At 52.0% G+C, this 14603-nt stretch overlaps 1 protein-coding gene and 2 long non-coding RNA genes across 9 annotated transcripts in view; 1 reads left to right on the top strand and 2 right to left on the bottom strand.

Moving 5' to 3' along the window:
* Positions 1-1947, bottom strand: part of USO1 (USO1 vesicle transport factor) — a 63949-nt gene extending 62002 nt beyond the window's left edge. For 4 of the 7 annotated variants that reach the window (XM_030565249.1, XM_030565252.1, XM_030565251.1 and 1 more), the window contains exon 1: positions 1820-1947. In XM_030565249.1, coding sequence (XP_030421109.1) covers positions 1820-1885 — 66 coding nt within the window. In that variant the 5' untranslated portion in view covers positions 1886-1947. Of the gene's footprint in view, positions 1-1344; positions 1421-1819 lie in introns of those variants that run through there. The other 3 variants (XM_030565254.1, XM_030565255.1, XM_030565256.1) reach the window with 2 other exon arrangements.
* On the top strand, positions 1548-8416 carry LOC115652801. Its single transcript, XR_004000747.1, has 4 exons — positions 1548-1684; positions 6857-6980; positions 7788-7884; positions 8280-8416. It is a non-coding gene; the product is annotated as an uncharacterized LOC115652801 (long non-coding RNA).
* LOC115652802 lies at positions 7909-13694 on the bottom strand. Its single transcript, XR_004000748.1, has 3 exons — positions 13428-13694; positions 8260-8350; positions 7909-8007 (listed from the first exon to the last, which is right to left on the bottom strand). It is a non-coding gene; the product is annotated as an uncharacterized LOC115652802 (long non-coding RNA).
* Positions 13695-14603: the final 909 nt, after the last annotated feature.

The raw sequence follows: 14603 nt of genomic DNA, 5'->3' as shown, positions 1-14603 counted from the left end.
TGTTCCTTTCCGGATAGCAGAGAGTGTCAGAGGGCTTGTCTAAATCACAAGATTAGGTTCACTTAATTTAGGCTGACCGACAGCCACCCCAGTAATTCAATAGGCTGTTGGTGTCCACTCTACCCTCCTTCTGTCGGTAGAGCAGTTCCTCATGAGAAGAGCTTGAACTGACTGAAGTGGGGCATTGTGGGGCACTGACAGCCCTATTCGGGTCACAACTGGAGCCCCCACCCGCCTGGGGTGACAGTCCCAGCTCAGTTTCACAGCACAGAGCCTATCAGAGGTGAAATTACCTGCTGTGAGCCCTTGCTGCTGACAGAATGACAGCCAACAGCCTATGTAAGTAGTGCAGTGTCTACAGGGATGCTGCCTTGCTCTATGCCTCTTGTGGAAGTGTAGCTATTATGTCAGTGTACCAGGGCACTTACTTGGGTGGAAGAAGCATTCTAGTGTAGACACTGACATAATTAGGTCAACATAACCTGTCTTACATGGACCTAACTCCGTAGGGTAGACCAAGCCAGAAACATACAAGATCCTGCTCTTAAGCACAAGATATTTGCCAGTTTCAGACCACCTACTTCTTTACAACAGGCAAGGCAAAGAGATAGCAGAGCATGCAAGCATCCCTGAGCCAAAACCAAGCTACCTCGTCTATTTTCAGAGACAATAACTTAGAAAATGTTTCTGTAACAGAAAATGTTTCTGATTAGAGGTTCTTTAATAGTTTACCCACAATTTAATCAATCTTTTTTTAAGATCAAAGAAACCAGAGAAATGAGAATTTTGGAGGGTATTATTACATTTTGAACCTTGCGTAACAAGTCAGTTGCTAAATTCTGCACTGAAACCTTTTAACCCCCACTTTCAAGAACTAGTCACTCAGGTGATGAACTTTTATGGTGACTAAAGTGCAACTTGAATTTGGTCTATAGAATAAATGCAAATTGTAATTGAGCTATTTTCTCCAGAGTGTTACTCACAAGGGGCAGAAAAGCATGTTTCTTCCTTACCAAAACCAAATTCTGTCTCTCCCGGCAGATTAACACAGATGTTTTTAATAGCCCAATCTGACTTCATGTTTGAAAAAATGCAGTTCATCAGGGAAGAGCCTTCCAACATTGCTACATAACTGAAGTGCATGGGACACACAGGATCACAACCAGAATTCTCAGTTTCTTTCACAACCACTGTCACAGGATTAAGAAATAATTCACACTCATTCAAGCTACACTCCAATAGACTGAACGTCAATCTGTTTAAGTGCCTCCCGCATACAACACGCCCCCCAGTCAGGGTAACCCAGTTGCTCATGCTTAAATTGTAGCGTTACCAGAAACTAACCGTGTCCCTGTAAAAAGCCTCAAGACTGGCGTTTAGCCTGGTTACAGCAACCGGGTGATCTCCCGTCTCCGGTGCAAGCCACAATCACCTCTTAAGGCTCAGACCACACCTGCGCTGGGAGTCCCCGCGCTGCAGCGATGGTGCCCAGCAGGGCCCAGGCTGGGGGCGGAGGAGGACGCAGCCCTTCGGCCCCGATAGGCCTGGGGAAGGGGCGCCGCGGCAGCTCGGGGGCAGAAGGACGGGTGGAGCCGGAGACCCAGCCCGATCCCAAGCCTGGAGCCGGAGCCCCCTGTCCCCAGCACCCTGGGCTCTGCACCGGGGCGCCCCGGCCCCGCAGCGGGTAGGAGGGCGGCGGCGGCAGAAACCAGGGCCGGGGCCGCTGGCCCCATCGCAGGGGTCCCGAGCGCGGCCCTCCCGGCGCTGGCGGAGCCATGGAGGCGTCGGGCCCAGCGCTGGGGGACCCGGCCCGACTCACCGTCTCGGCCCCGGAGGGCTGGGCCCCGGCGCTCGGCCCCCCCATGACGCCCCGCAGGAAGTTCATGGCTGCCCGCGGCGGGCCCGCTCGCTCCGGCTCCCGGGGACGGCGGCAAGTGCGGGCCGCTCCCGGCTCCACCATCCGCCCGCGCCGGAAGCAGCCGCGGCGCCTGCGCCGGGACGTGGCAGCGACGTGGCCGATCAGAGGGCGAGAGAGGCGGGGCGGCTGCGGCCCCGCGGGACCCGGCCCGGCCCGGCCCGGCCCTTCCCGCGATGGGCGCCCGTGGGGGGGGTGCTGCCCGAGGGCGCGGGGCTGGAAGGGCGCTGGGGGGCGTCGGCTAGGAGCGGCCCCCGCCCGCCGGCAGTTCCTGAGCTCTCTACCTACCCCCACAGCACCTGCCTGCGCCCCCAAACCCCCACCAACACTAACACAGCACCTGAGCCCCACTCTAACCCCCCACCCACCCCACAGCACCTGCCTGCACCCCCAAACCCCCACCAATACTAACACCGCACCTGAGCCCCCACTCTAACCCCCCACCCCACAGCACCTGCCTGCACCCCCAAACCCCCACCAACACTAACACAGCACCTGAGCCCCACTCTAACCCCCACCCACCCCACAGCACCTGCCTGCACCCCCAAACCCCCACCAATACTAACACAGCACCTGAGCCCCACTCTAACCCCCACCCACCCCACAGCACCTGCCTGCACCCCCAAACCCCCACCAATACTAACACAGCACCTGAGCCCCACTCTAACCCCCCACCCACCCCACAGCACCTGCCTGCACCCCCAAACCCCCACCAATACTAACACAGCACCTGAGCCCCACTCTAACCCCCACCCACCCCACAGCACCTGCCTGCACCCCCAAACCCCCACCAATACTAACACAGCACCTGAGCCCCACTCTAACCCCCCACCCACCCCACAGCACCTGCCTGCACCCCCAAACCCCCACCAACACTAACACAGCACCTGAGCCCCACACTAACCCCCACCCACCCCACAGCACCTGCCTGTACCCCCAAACCCCCACCAACACTAACACAGCACCTGAGCCCCACTCTAAGCCCCACCCACCCCACAGCACCTGCCTGCACCCCCAAACCCCCACCAACACTAACACAGCACCTGAGCCCCACTCTAAGCCCCACCCACCCCACAGCACCTGCCTGCACCCCCAAACCCCCACCAATACTAACACAGCACCTGAGCCCCCACTCTAACCCCCACCCACCCCACAGCACCTGCCTGCACCCCCAAACCCCCACCAACACTAACACAGCACCTGAGCCCCCACTCTAACCCCCACCCACCCCACAGCACCTGCCTGCACCCCCAAACCCCCACCAACACTAACACAGCACCTGAGCCCCCACTCTAACCCCCACCCACCCCACAGCACCTGCCTGCACCCCCAAACCCCCACCAACACTAACACAGCACCTGAGCCCCCACTCTAACCCCCCACCCACCCCACAGCACCTGCCTGCACCCCCAAACCCCCACCAACACTAACACAGCACCTGAGCCCCCACTCTAACCCCCACCCACCCCACAGCTCCTGCCTGTACCCCCAAACCCCCACCAATACTAACACAGGACCTGAGCCCCACACTAACCCCCACCCACCCCACAGCACCTGCCTGCACCCCCAAACCCCCACCAACACTAACACAGCACCTGAGCCCCACTGTAACCCCCACCCACCCCACAGCACCTGCCTGCACCCCCAAACCCCCACCAATACTAACACAGCACCTGAGCCCCACTCTAACCCCCACCCACCCCACAGCACCTGCCTGCACCCCCAAACCCCCACCAACACTAACACAGCACCTGAGCCCCACTCTAACCCCCACCCACCCCACAGCACCTGCCTGTACCCCCAAACCCCCACCAATACTAACACAGCACCTGAGCCCCCACTCTAACCCCCACCCACCCCACAGCACCTGCCTGTACCCCCGAACCCCCACCAATACTAACAGCACCTGAGCCCCACACTAACCCCCACCCACCCCACAGCACCTGCCTGCACCCCCAAACCCCCACCAATACTAACACAGCACCTGAGCCCCACTCTAACCCCCACCCACCCCACAGCACCTGCCTGCACCCCCAAACCCCCACCAACACTAACACAGCACCTGAGCCCCCACTCTAACCCGCACCCACCCCACAGCACCTGCCTGCACCCCCAAACCCCCACCAACACAAACACAGCACCTGAGCCCCACTCTAACCCCCCACCCCACAGCACCTGCCTGCACCCCCAAACCCCCACCAACACTAACACAGCACCTGAGCCCCACTCTAACCCCCACCCACCCCATAGCACCTGCCTGCACCCCCAAACCCCCACCAATACTAACACAGCACCTGAGCCCCCACTCTAACCCCCACCCCACAGCACCTGCCTGCACCCCCAAACCCCCACCAATACTAACACAGCACCTGAGCCCCCCACTCTAACCCCCACCCACCCCACAGCACCTGCCTGCACCCCCAAACCCCCACCAATACTAACACAGCACCTGAGCCCCCACTCTAACCCCCACCCCACCCCACAGCACCTGCCTGCACCCCCAAACCCCCACCAACACTAACACAGCACCTGAGCCCCACTCTAACCCCCCACCCACCCCACAGCACCTGCCTGCACCCCCAAACCCCCACCAACACTAACACAGCACCTGAGCCCCACTCTAACCCCCACCCACCCCACAGCACCTGCCTGTACCCCCAACCCCCCACCAATACTAACACAGCACCTGAGCTCCCACTCTAACCCCCACCCACCCCACAGCACCTGCCTGTACCCCCAAACCCCCACCAATACTAACACAGCACCTGAGCCCCCACTCTAACCCCCACCCACCCCACAGCACCTGCCTGCACCCCCAAACTCCCACCAACACTAACACAGCACCTGAGCCCCACTCTAACCCCCACCCACCCCACAGCACCTGCCTGCACCCCCAAACCCCCACCAATACTAATACAGCACCTGAGCCCCACTGTAACCCCCACCCCACAGCACCTGCCTGCACCCCCAAACCCCCACCAATACTAACACAGCACCTGAGCCCCCACTCTAACCCCCACCCACCCCACAGCACCTGCCTGCACCCCCAAACCCCCACAAATACTAACACAGCACCTGAGCCCCCACTCTTACCACCACCCAATGCCCCTGACCCTCACAGCACCTGCCTGCACCTCCAAACCCCCACCAATACTAACACAGCACCTGAGCCCCACTCTAACCCCCACCCACCCCACAGCACCTGCCTGCACCCCCAAACCCCCACGAATACTAACACAGCACCTGAGCCCCCACTCTTACCACCACCCAATGCCCCTGACCCTCACAGCACCTGCCTGCACCTCCAAACCCCCACCAATACTAACACAGCACCTGAGCCCCCACTCTAACCCCCCACCCCACAGCACCTGCCTGCACCCCCAAACCCCCACCAATACTAACACAGCACCTGAGCCCCCACTCTAACCCCCCACCCCACAGGACCTGCCTGCACCCCCAAACCCCACCAATACTAACACAGCACCTGAGCCCCCACTCTTACCACCACCCAATGCCCCTGACCCTCACAGCACCTGCCTGCACCTCCAAACCCCCACCAATACTAACACAGCACCTGAGCCCCACTCTAACCCCCACCCACCCCACAGCACCTGCCTGCACCCCCAAACCCCCACGAATACTAACACAGCACCTGAGCCCCCACTCTTACCACCACCCAATGCCCCTGACCCTCACAGCACCTGCCTGCACCTCCAAACCCCCACCAATACTAACACAGCACCTGAGCCCCCACTCTAACCCCCCACCCCACAGCACCTGCCTGCACCCCCAAACCCCCACCAATACTAACACAGCACCTGAGCCCCCACTCTAACCCCCCACCCCACAGGACCTGCCTGCACCCCCAAACCCCACCAATACTAACACAGCACCTGAGCCCCCCACTCTAACCCCCACCAACACCCCACCCCCCACTTACCGCACAGCACCTCCCTTCACCCCAAACCCCCACCAATACCAACACATAGCATCTGAGCTCCCACTCTTACCCCCACCCAGCTCCCCTGCCCCCCACCTACCCCACAGCACCTGCCTGCACCCCCAAACCCCCCACCAATACAAACACTCAGGGCTGCTGACCCCCACCCACTCAATGCCCCTGCCCCACACCTATTCCCACAGCACCTGCCTGCATCCCCCAAATCCCCCACCAATACCAACACATAGCATCTGAGCCCCCACTCGGTGCGTGAGCCACCACCACCCCCACACAGACCCCCTGCACAGCACCTGAGCACCTCTCCATGCCTGATTCCTGCCTCCCACCCCAACCAACACACTGCACTTCTGCTCCCACAGACCTCTCCCCAGTGCCTGAGACCCCCCCACCCTGACCAACACATTTCACCTCAGCCTCCACCACTGACTGACACCCAGCACCGGAACCCCCTCACTAATTCACCCTGTACAGTGTCTGAACCCCACGCATGGCACTTGAGCCTATCCCAGAACTGACACCCCCCACACACACCCAGCACCTGAGCCTCCCCAGCCCTGCTCAACACCCCCTCCACCCCATGCACGGCACCTAAACATCCCCCAGCCCTGACCAACACCCACATGCAGCGCTGAGCCTCCCCATCACCGTGCAGAACCTCTCCCACAGTACTTCATTGATCAGCACTACAGACGCACACTGACCAACCCAGACAGAGACTCCACACACACCAAGCCTCAGGGCATGTCTACATTACAAACTTAAGTTGACCTAACATAGGTTGACTTACAGTAATTACTGCGGTTATTCATGTCCACATTACCCTCCTGTCAGTGGTGCACGTCCTCGCCAGAGCTCTTCTGCCAACTGAAGTGGGGCAGTGCGGAGGCGGGCACCCAACTCAGAGAGCCCCAGGGGATGTCTGAGGTGTGAGCCAGGGGGTTCACAGCAAGGAGCAGACAACTCTTTATTGTTAATTTCAGGGCTCCAGCAGGCAGCTGTGTGAGATTGACAAGACTGACAGCCAACAACTGATATAATAAGGCAGTATCTACGGGGACACTACGCCAACATAATGAACCCGATGCCTCTTGTGGACGTGGAGTTGTAAGTGCCCTGTTCCACCAACACAAACCCGATGCCTCTCAATGCAGGTGAAATTGTGTAGTTAGGGCATTACAGCCTTGCCCCAGCCTATGTAAGTGTAGACACAGACATAATTAGGTCGACCTAACTTCATAATGTAGACCAGGCCTCAGTCTGACACACTGACCAAAACCCCAACCCTCATCTTGCACCATACGTTCCCACATATGCACACCACATTCTTCCCTCAATCACACACTGACCCATCCTTTGACACAGCTTCTCCACTGTCCCATACGTACCCATTTTGGGCAGCATCATGTATAGGATACTGAATTAGACAGGCTTTTTGTTATGTTCTTTCCCATTGAGAAGCTTGGTGACTATTAGGAGAAGCACACTCTAAAGAAATCCTTTTTTTCTTCTTTGAATGAAAGGGTAGTGATGGGTTTGGTTTTGTTTTTTTAGTACTGTTACCTCTTCCACTCTTTTTGCCACTGTGCTCTAGTTTCCAAACTGAAATTGGCTCCTTTCTGAGGGTTTTGGTTTTGCCTGAAGATAGCTTGGTTTTGGTTGAGGATTACAGAAATTATACCAGCGGTTATCTTGAAATTTCATTTTAATTCTGTTTTTTATAGCCTTCAGTTTGCAGTAGACTGTTTAATAAGCTGAAATCTTTAATCATTTGGCATTGCTCAAAGCAAGGAGATATTTACTCCTAATTAAAACTTATTACATATAGCAGTTGTAGTGAGAATCAGAGAAATGTTACACCTAACTCCAGCTGAAGTCTTTACTCCGCTCTTCCTCTCTCCCCCCACCCAAAAGTCTGAGGACTTCCTGTCCATTCTGAATTCTTCCATTGTGCAGCATCACCCTTTCCCATGGGCAGCATCTCTTCTCCCTCAAACCGGGACCAGATCAGGTAAATAAGGAGACTCACTTCTGTATTTACTTTTATTTGGGTGAAGAAAGGGAAGAAGAGAAAACAATCCAGGTCTCTCGAAAGTTGTAGTGACAGCTGGGCTCCAGCAACTTTGAAAACTATCTATGAAAGGAAGAAACAAGTTTAAAATGACATCTCAAACCTTTCTAGACCACTACTATGTCAACTCTTGCTTAAAAAAACACAAAACAAATGAAGAGTTTTAAAATATCTGTACTTCCCTTCTTAAGGTAGGGGAAGTTAGTAGTTAAAAGCTGATTTGTACATATAGTAGTCTTACTAGTTTTGATTCAATTTAAAGTTGTGCAGGATTGATGTAATTTAATTTTCCCCACCTAGCAACTTTCTAAGTACCTGTTTTCCTCTGTATGCAGATTGGATCAGACGCGTCCGATTCGTACTCAGATTTCTCTATCAAGGTGACAGCTTCCTATTTTGTTCATATCTAAAATACAATAAAAACTAGTTTATTAGATATGTAATTGGAAAGAATAAAACCTAAGTGACTAGATTAGAATATTGCATTAATGTCACTTCAGAAGAAAGGTACAAATTAAGGATTAAAGGCTCCCAAAATCATTTAAAAAAAAAAAACCTTGCAAGTTTGAAGATCAGATGTTTCCTAGTATTGTGATTTGAGAGCCAAACATTGCAGCAGCAATACATCTAAACAAAATCAATAATTCAATTTCTTAACTGCTATAATATTCCAAGCTATCTATGTTCACTGTGCTAGAAATAGTGTATGTTCAACTTTGACAGGAGTACCCTAAAAGGGTTTGGTTTTTTTTAAATCACTTCTATGACTCAACAAAAACGAGGAGTCCTTGTGGCACCTTAGAGACTAACAAATTTATTTGGGCATAAGCTTTCATTGGCTAGAACCCACTTCATCAGATGCATGGAGTGGAAAATAGAGAGGAAAATATTCCAGGAGCTGGTATAAATACATGAAAGGATGGGAGTTGCTTTATCAAGTCTGAGGTCAGTCTAACGAGACAATTAATTTAACAGTAGGATAGCAAAGAAGGAAAAATAACTTTTGAAGTGGTAATGAGAATGGCCCATTTCAGACAGTTGGCAAGAAGGTGTGAACAACAGTAGGAAGAAATTAGGTTTAGGTTTTGTAATGACCCAATCACTCCCAGTCTTTATTCAGGCCTAATCTGATGGAGTCCAGTTTGCAAATTAATTCCAGTTCTGCAGTTTCACATTGGAGTCTGTTTTTGAATTTTTTTTGTTGAAGAATTGCCACTTTTAGGTTACTAAGTGAACAGAGAGACTGAAGTGTTCTACTGGTTTTTGAATATTATGATTCCTGATGTCAGATTTGTGTCCATTTATTCTTTTGCGTAGAGGCTGTCCAGTTTGGCCAACGTACATGGCAGAAAGGCATGGATCAGTTGGCTCACACTGAACACTAACTTCTACATATGCAATGGGAGGAGGGGGGAAGCATTTGGCTCTGAGATTGAGGTACTGCCCTTTTAAATTTCCTATGGCCCGGGGGAGGGGTGTGCCATGTGCCCCAGGCCAGAAGTACCACCTGTTGGTGAGGGTCCAGCACTGCTCTGCCTAGTAGCTACAGTCCCCGGGGGGAAGTGGAACCCCAGCCCACGCTCCTTTACCAGGTTCCAACCCAGGGCCCTTCAAAGCAGTAAGACATATGGCCTGGGTCTGGTACCCTTATACTCACTCTTCCTGGGTCATTTCCTACCCCTGTTTCCTGTACCTGTGTTTGTGTCACAGCTTGGTCTCAGATCCCTCCTGTATTTCTGCCAGGTTCATCTGCAGCACCCCTTCCCTCAGTGACAGTGAGCCATTACTCTCAACTAACAGTCAATGGACTTCCAGCTGTTTGGCTAGGAGGCTCAAGCCTAATAGTTTCTCAGCAGGCAACTGCTACACCCACCTGCTCTCCTTCTAAGTCAGCATACATCCTGAGATGCTCCCCTTTGAATGCTTTCACCACCAGGAACATGTCCAGCAAAGGCAATGGAGTGTGGCTTCCTGCAGGCAGAGCAGCTCCTTAACCCTTGCCTCACCAGTGTGGTATTGATACACCCCATCACAGACCTAAGATTTACTAAGCTTTGTTTTTGTTCCAAAACTTTGTTGGGTATGCAAGACAGTTCTGATGCTCTGCTAATGGCTGGAAGGAAGACCATATAGGTCTAATAAAAAAAAACAGTTTGCAAATGGTGCTTGTGATGAAGCAGAGAAACTGCCAGACAGTACAGCAAGGGTTAAAGAGAACCTTTGGCCCCATCTAGCCCCACCCCATTATACCTGCAGCCAATGCCAGGCATAGAGGGGGAAGAAAAGGAGAGAACCTGGTTCAGTTCAGAGCTGACTGGTGAAAGGGAAGGAGCTAGTTGTCTCTCTAACTGAGGGGATGGATCACTAGCCTGCCCACCAAGGTAGTCACCTAGGGCCTGGTCTACACTACGCGTTTAAACTGATTTTAGCAGCGTTAAACCGATTTAACGCTGTACCCGTCCACACTACGAGGCCCTTTATATCGATATAAAGGGCTCTTTAAATCGGTTTCTGTACTCCTCCCCAACAAGAGGAGTAGCGCTAAAATCAGTATTACCATATCGGATTAGGGTTAGGGTGGCCGCAAATCGACGGTATTGGCCTCTGGGTGGTATCCCACTGTGACCGCTCTGGACAGCAATCTGAACTCTGATGCAGTGGCCAGGTAAACAGGAAAAGCCCCGCGAACTTTTGAATTACATTTCCTGTTTGCCCAGCGTGGAGCTCTGATTAGCATGGGTGGCGATGCAGTCCCAAATCCAAAACAAGCTCCAGCATGGACCATGCGAGAGATACTGGATCTGATCGCTGTATGGGGGAGACAAATCTGTTCTATCAGAGCTCCGTTACAGAAGACGAAATGCCAAAGCGTTTGAAAAAAATCTCCAGGCTACACAGTGCTGCGTGACAAGCGTAACGGAAAGCCAAAGAATCAAATGGATGCTCATGGAAGGAGTGAGGGGGTACTAAGGACTCCAGCTATCCCACAGTCCACAGGAGTCTCCGAAAAATATTTACATTCTTGGCTGAGCTCCCAATGCCTGTAGGTTCAAACACATTGTCTGGCGTGGTTCAGGGAATAGCTCGACAATTTACTCCCTCCCCCCCCCACGTGAAAGAAAAGGGAAAGAAATCGTTTCTTGACTTCTTTCAATGTCATCCTATGTCTACTGAATGCTGCTGGTAGACGCGATGCTGCGGCAGTGAAGAGCAGTATCCGTTCCTCTCCCCTCCCCCGTGGCAGATGGTGCAGTAGGACTGCTAGCCGTCCTTGTCATCAACCCGTGAGTGCTCCTGGCTGGCCTCAGGTGAGGCTGGCCGGGGGCGCCTGGGTAAAAATAGGAATGATTCCCGGTCATTCCCAGTAGATGGTACGGAACGGCTGGTAACCGTCCTCATCATAGCAACGGGGGGCTGAGCTCCATCAGCCCCCTCCCTTTCCTGTGTAAAGAAAAGATTCTGTACTGCCTGGACTATCATAGCAGCGGGATGCTGGGCTCCTCTCCCCCGCACCGCTTAATGTCCTGCCTGGACTGTCATAGCACCGCGAGGCTGCCTCCTCCTCATTTTATCTCACTAACAAGTCACTGTTTCTTATTCCTGTATTCTTTATTACTTCATGACACAAATGGGGAGGACACTGCCACGGTAGCCCAGGAAGGTTGGGGAGGAGGGAAGCAACAGGTAGGGTTGTTGCAGGGGCAACCCCCGTGAATGGCATGCAGCTCATCATTTCTGCGGGATCTGACATGGAACAGCTGTGCTCTCTGATACACTGGTTCTCTAGTACACTTGCCCCATATTCTAGGCAGGACTGACTATTTTTAGATACCATAAAGGAGGAATTGACTCGGGGAGTCATTCCCATTTTTACCTTTGTGCCCCCGGCCGACCTCAGCCAGGGGCACCTATGATAGCAGCAGACAGTACAGAACGACAGATAACCATCATCTCATTACCAATTTACAATGGCAGGAGACATTACAGAACAACTGATAACCGTCTCTGCTATCATGCAAAAGCAAGTGAATGCTGCTGTGTAGCGCTGCAGTATTGCCTCTGTCAGCAGCATCAGGTAGACATACGGTGACAGAAAAAAAAAAAAGCTGAACAGGCTCCATGGTTGCCGTGCTATGGCGTCTGCCAGGGCAATCCAGGGAAAAAGGACGCGAAATGATTGTCTGCCGTTGCTTTCCCAGAGGAAGGAATGCGTGACGACATTTACCCAGAACCACCCGTGACAATGATTTTTGCCCCATCAGGCACTGGGATCTCAACCCAGAATTCCAAGGGGCGGGGGAGACTGCGCGAACTATGGGATAGCTACGGAATAGCTACCCACAGTGCAACTTTCCGGAAATCGACACTAGCCTCGGACCATGGATGCACACCACCAAATTAATGTGCTTAGTGTGGCCGCGTGCACTCGACTTTATACAATCTGTTTTACAAAACCAGTTTATGTAAAATCGGAATAATCCCGTAGTATAGACGTACCCTAGGAGGAAGCAATGTTACTTCAGCTGCAGGAGAACGGGGTGGGGCTACCTACAACTCATGTTTCCCTTAGGAGGCCTACCCCATAGTTTGAGAACAACTGTCCTATGCCATGCTACCCTATTCTAGTTTGTTTTTTTTTTCATATAAGTGTAGCCCCAGTGCATAAAGCAAACAAAGAGAGCAAGTAGTCCCACTATATCGCAGTGGCAGAACCCAGGCTAATAATTCCATCCAGGACTCAGTACCATAGCCTTTAATCCCTGCAGGACAAAGCTCCTAGTCTCTCTGCCATGAACCTTGGGAAAGGGGGCAGAATATAAATATTGCCTGCTTTCCTTTCTCTAGGAGATCATGTGCAGGGAGTTGAAGCTGTTGGTAATCTGATGATAATAAAATGTTATTTCATGGTTGAACCTTGAAAAGATTTTTTTCTTTAATTTGAATTTTAACATGAAACTTTGCAGTTTACTAATATGAAACTTCGATCACTGGGAGGAGCATGGACTCCCAGCAGAGATTTCTGGAGGGGAAAAACTTTCTGTAGGGATGTTTTCATCTTTCAAACGTTATCCAAAACCTCTTATTCAGTTTGTTGCTAGACTTTAGCCATTTAAACACACAAAAATACACAGATTTAACTAAAATCAATATTTAAACTGAGTTAAAACAGTGAAAATTCCCATGTGAACACAATAAAGCTGCCTTATAACTAGCTTATACTGATTTAGCTTAGTTCAGTCAGTTATTGTTTTAAGCTGGTTCATATAGTAACTGAACAAATTAGATTGCTATCAAGCAGTTTTAAGGCAGTTTAGAGTGTTTTCCCCAACCCCTCACATATACAGGGTTTTATGCTATCATAACAGAGACCCTGTCTTCACTGCAAAAGTGCTTTTTTACATCAAGATGTCTATTGCAATATAACATCCTAGAGAAGGCAGGCAATTTAGTTTTTACCAAGAATTAGTTGAGAAAAAGCCTACCTCTGCCCCTCCCACTGAGAGTTCACCTAGACTGGTTATGCTGCCTGGTCTTTACAAAGATTTTACATAGTGATAGGTGTCTTGATAGCTGTTTTTTTTTGCTGTGAAGAAAATAACAGAACCAATTAAAAATACTGAAGTTAGTTACAATTCCTGTGCAGAGGCCTGCTACAAGCTGACAGGGACCATCTGGCTTTTGGGTGAGAGCTTTTAGTAGTGGAATTGCTCACAACAGGTCAGAATGAATGTGCATGTTTTCAGTGCTGGACACCAAACCTAATTTTTCTTTCTGATACCTTACATACATTTTCTAATGGAAATATTGTTGCTGGGGAAATATATTTTTCTAAGCACCAGCAGTTGAACCAAGAAGTGGAGGAAGAACAGGGTCCTTTGTAGATAAATTTGTATTTGGCACCTAAATACTCTGGTGATGGATGAAAAGCCTAGTGTAAAGTGGGAAAAGCAATGCCCTTCCTGAAGCATTATGTTCTTGGCAAACAGCTAGCTGCTTCTTGTTCAATTGCTTCCTATCCCCAGGGGATATTCTGTCTCCTGGTTCCTCTCTGTTTCTGTGGTTTAAATTATTATATAAACATATCCTGACTCACTATTTACCTTGTTCTGCATAGGCAAGACCTCTTCCCTCAGCCTCCCTTCCCCAAAAGAAATTTCACAAATAAATCACTAGTTTCAAAGCTGAATCTAGTTTGCAAAATCATTGTTTTTAATTAGATAAAGAATTGCCACTTGGAAAGCACAGGTACTGGGGGTTTTTTTGTGTGAGTTGCATCTGCATCTACATTCAGCGGGCCACCCTTGGCCACAAGACTGCAAATTCCTCCCCCCCAGCCCAGAGCTATCCCACCCCCCCCTTAGGGCAATTGCCTACTGTTTTGCCACTTCCCAGCTCCACCAGTCGTGGCACTGCCCGGGGGACTGGCACTATCCCCACTGCTCAGACCAGTACTAGGACAGCGCAGCCCCCTCCCCGGGCTGACTGGGTCGGAACACAGCTGGTGTCACTGCCCAGGGCTGAGAAACCCCCTCTCATTGGCTTGGGACGAGCCGTGCGGCGCGTGCCGTTGCCCAGGGCTACGAAGCCTCCTCCTCTTATCGCCCCAGCTGGCTGCAGCCTCGGCGCCCGCGCGAGGTCACGGGGCACTAAACGGCCCG

The sequence above is a fragment of the Gopherus evgoodei genome, chromosome 5 (genome assembly GCF_007399415.2).
Source record: "Gopherus evgoodei ecotype Sinaloan lineage chromosome 5, rGopEvg1_v1.p, whole genome shotgun sequence".
In the NCBI taxonomy this organism is placed as follows: domain Eukaryota; kingdom Metazoa; phylum Chordata; order Testudines; family Testudinidae; genus Gopherus; species Gopherus evgoodei.
This window is presented reverse-complemented; position numbering and strand designations above follow the sequence as displayed.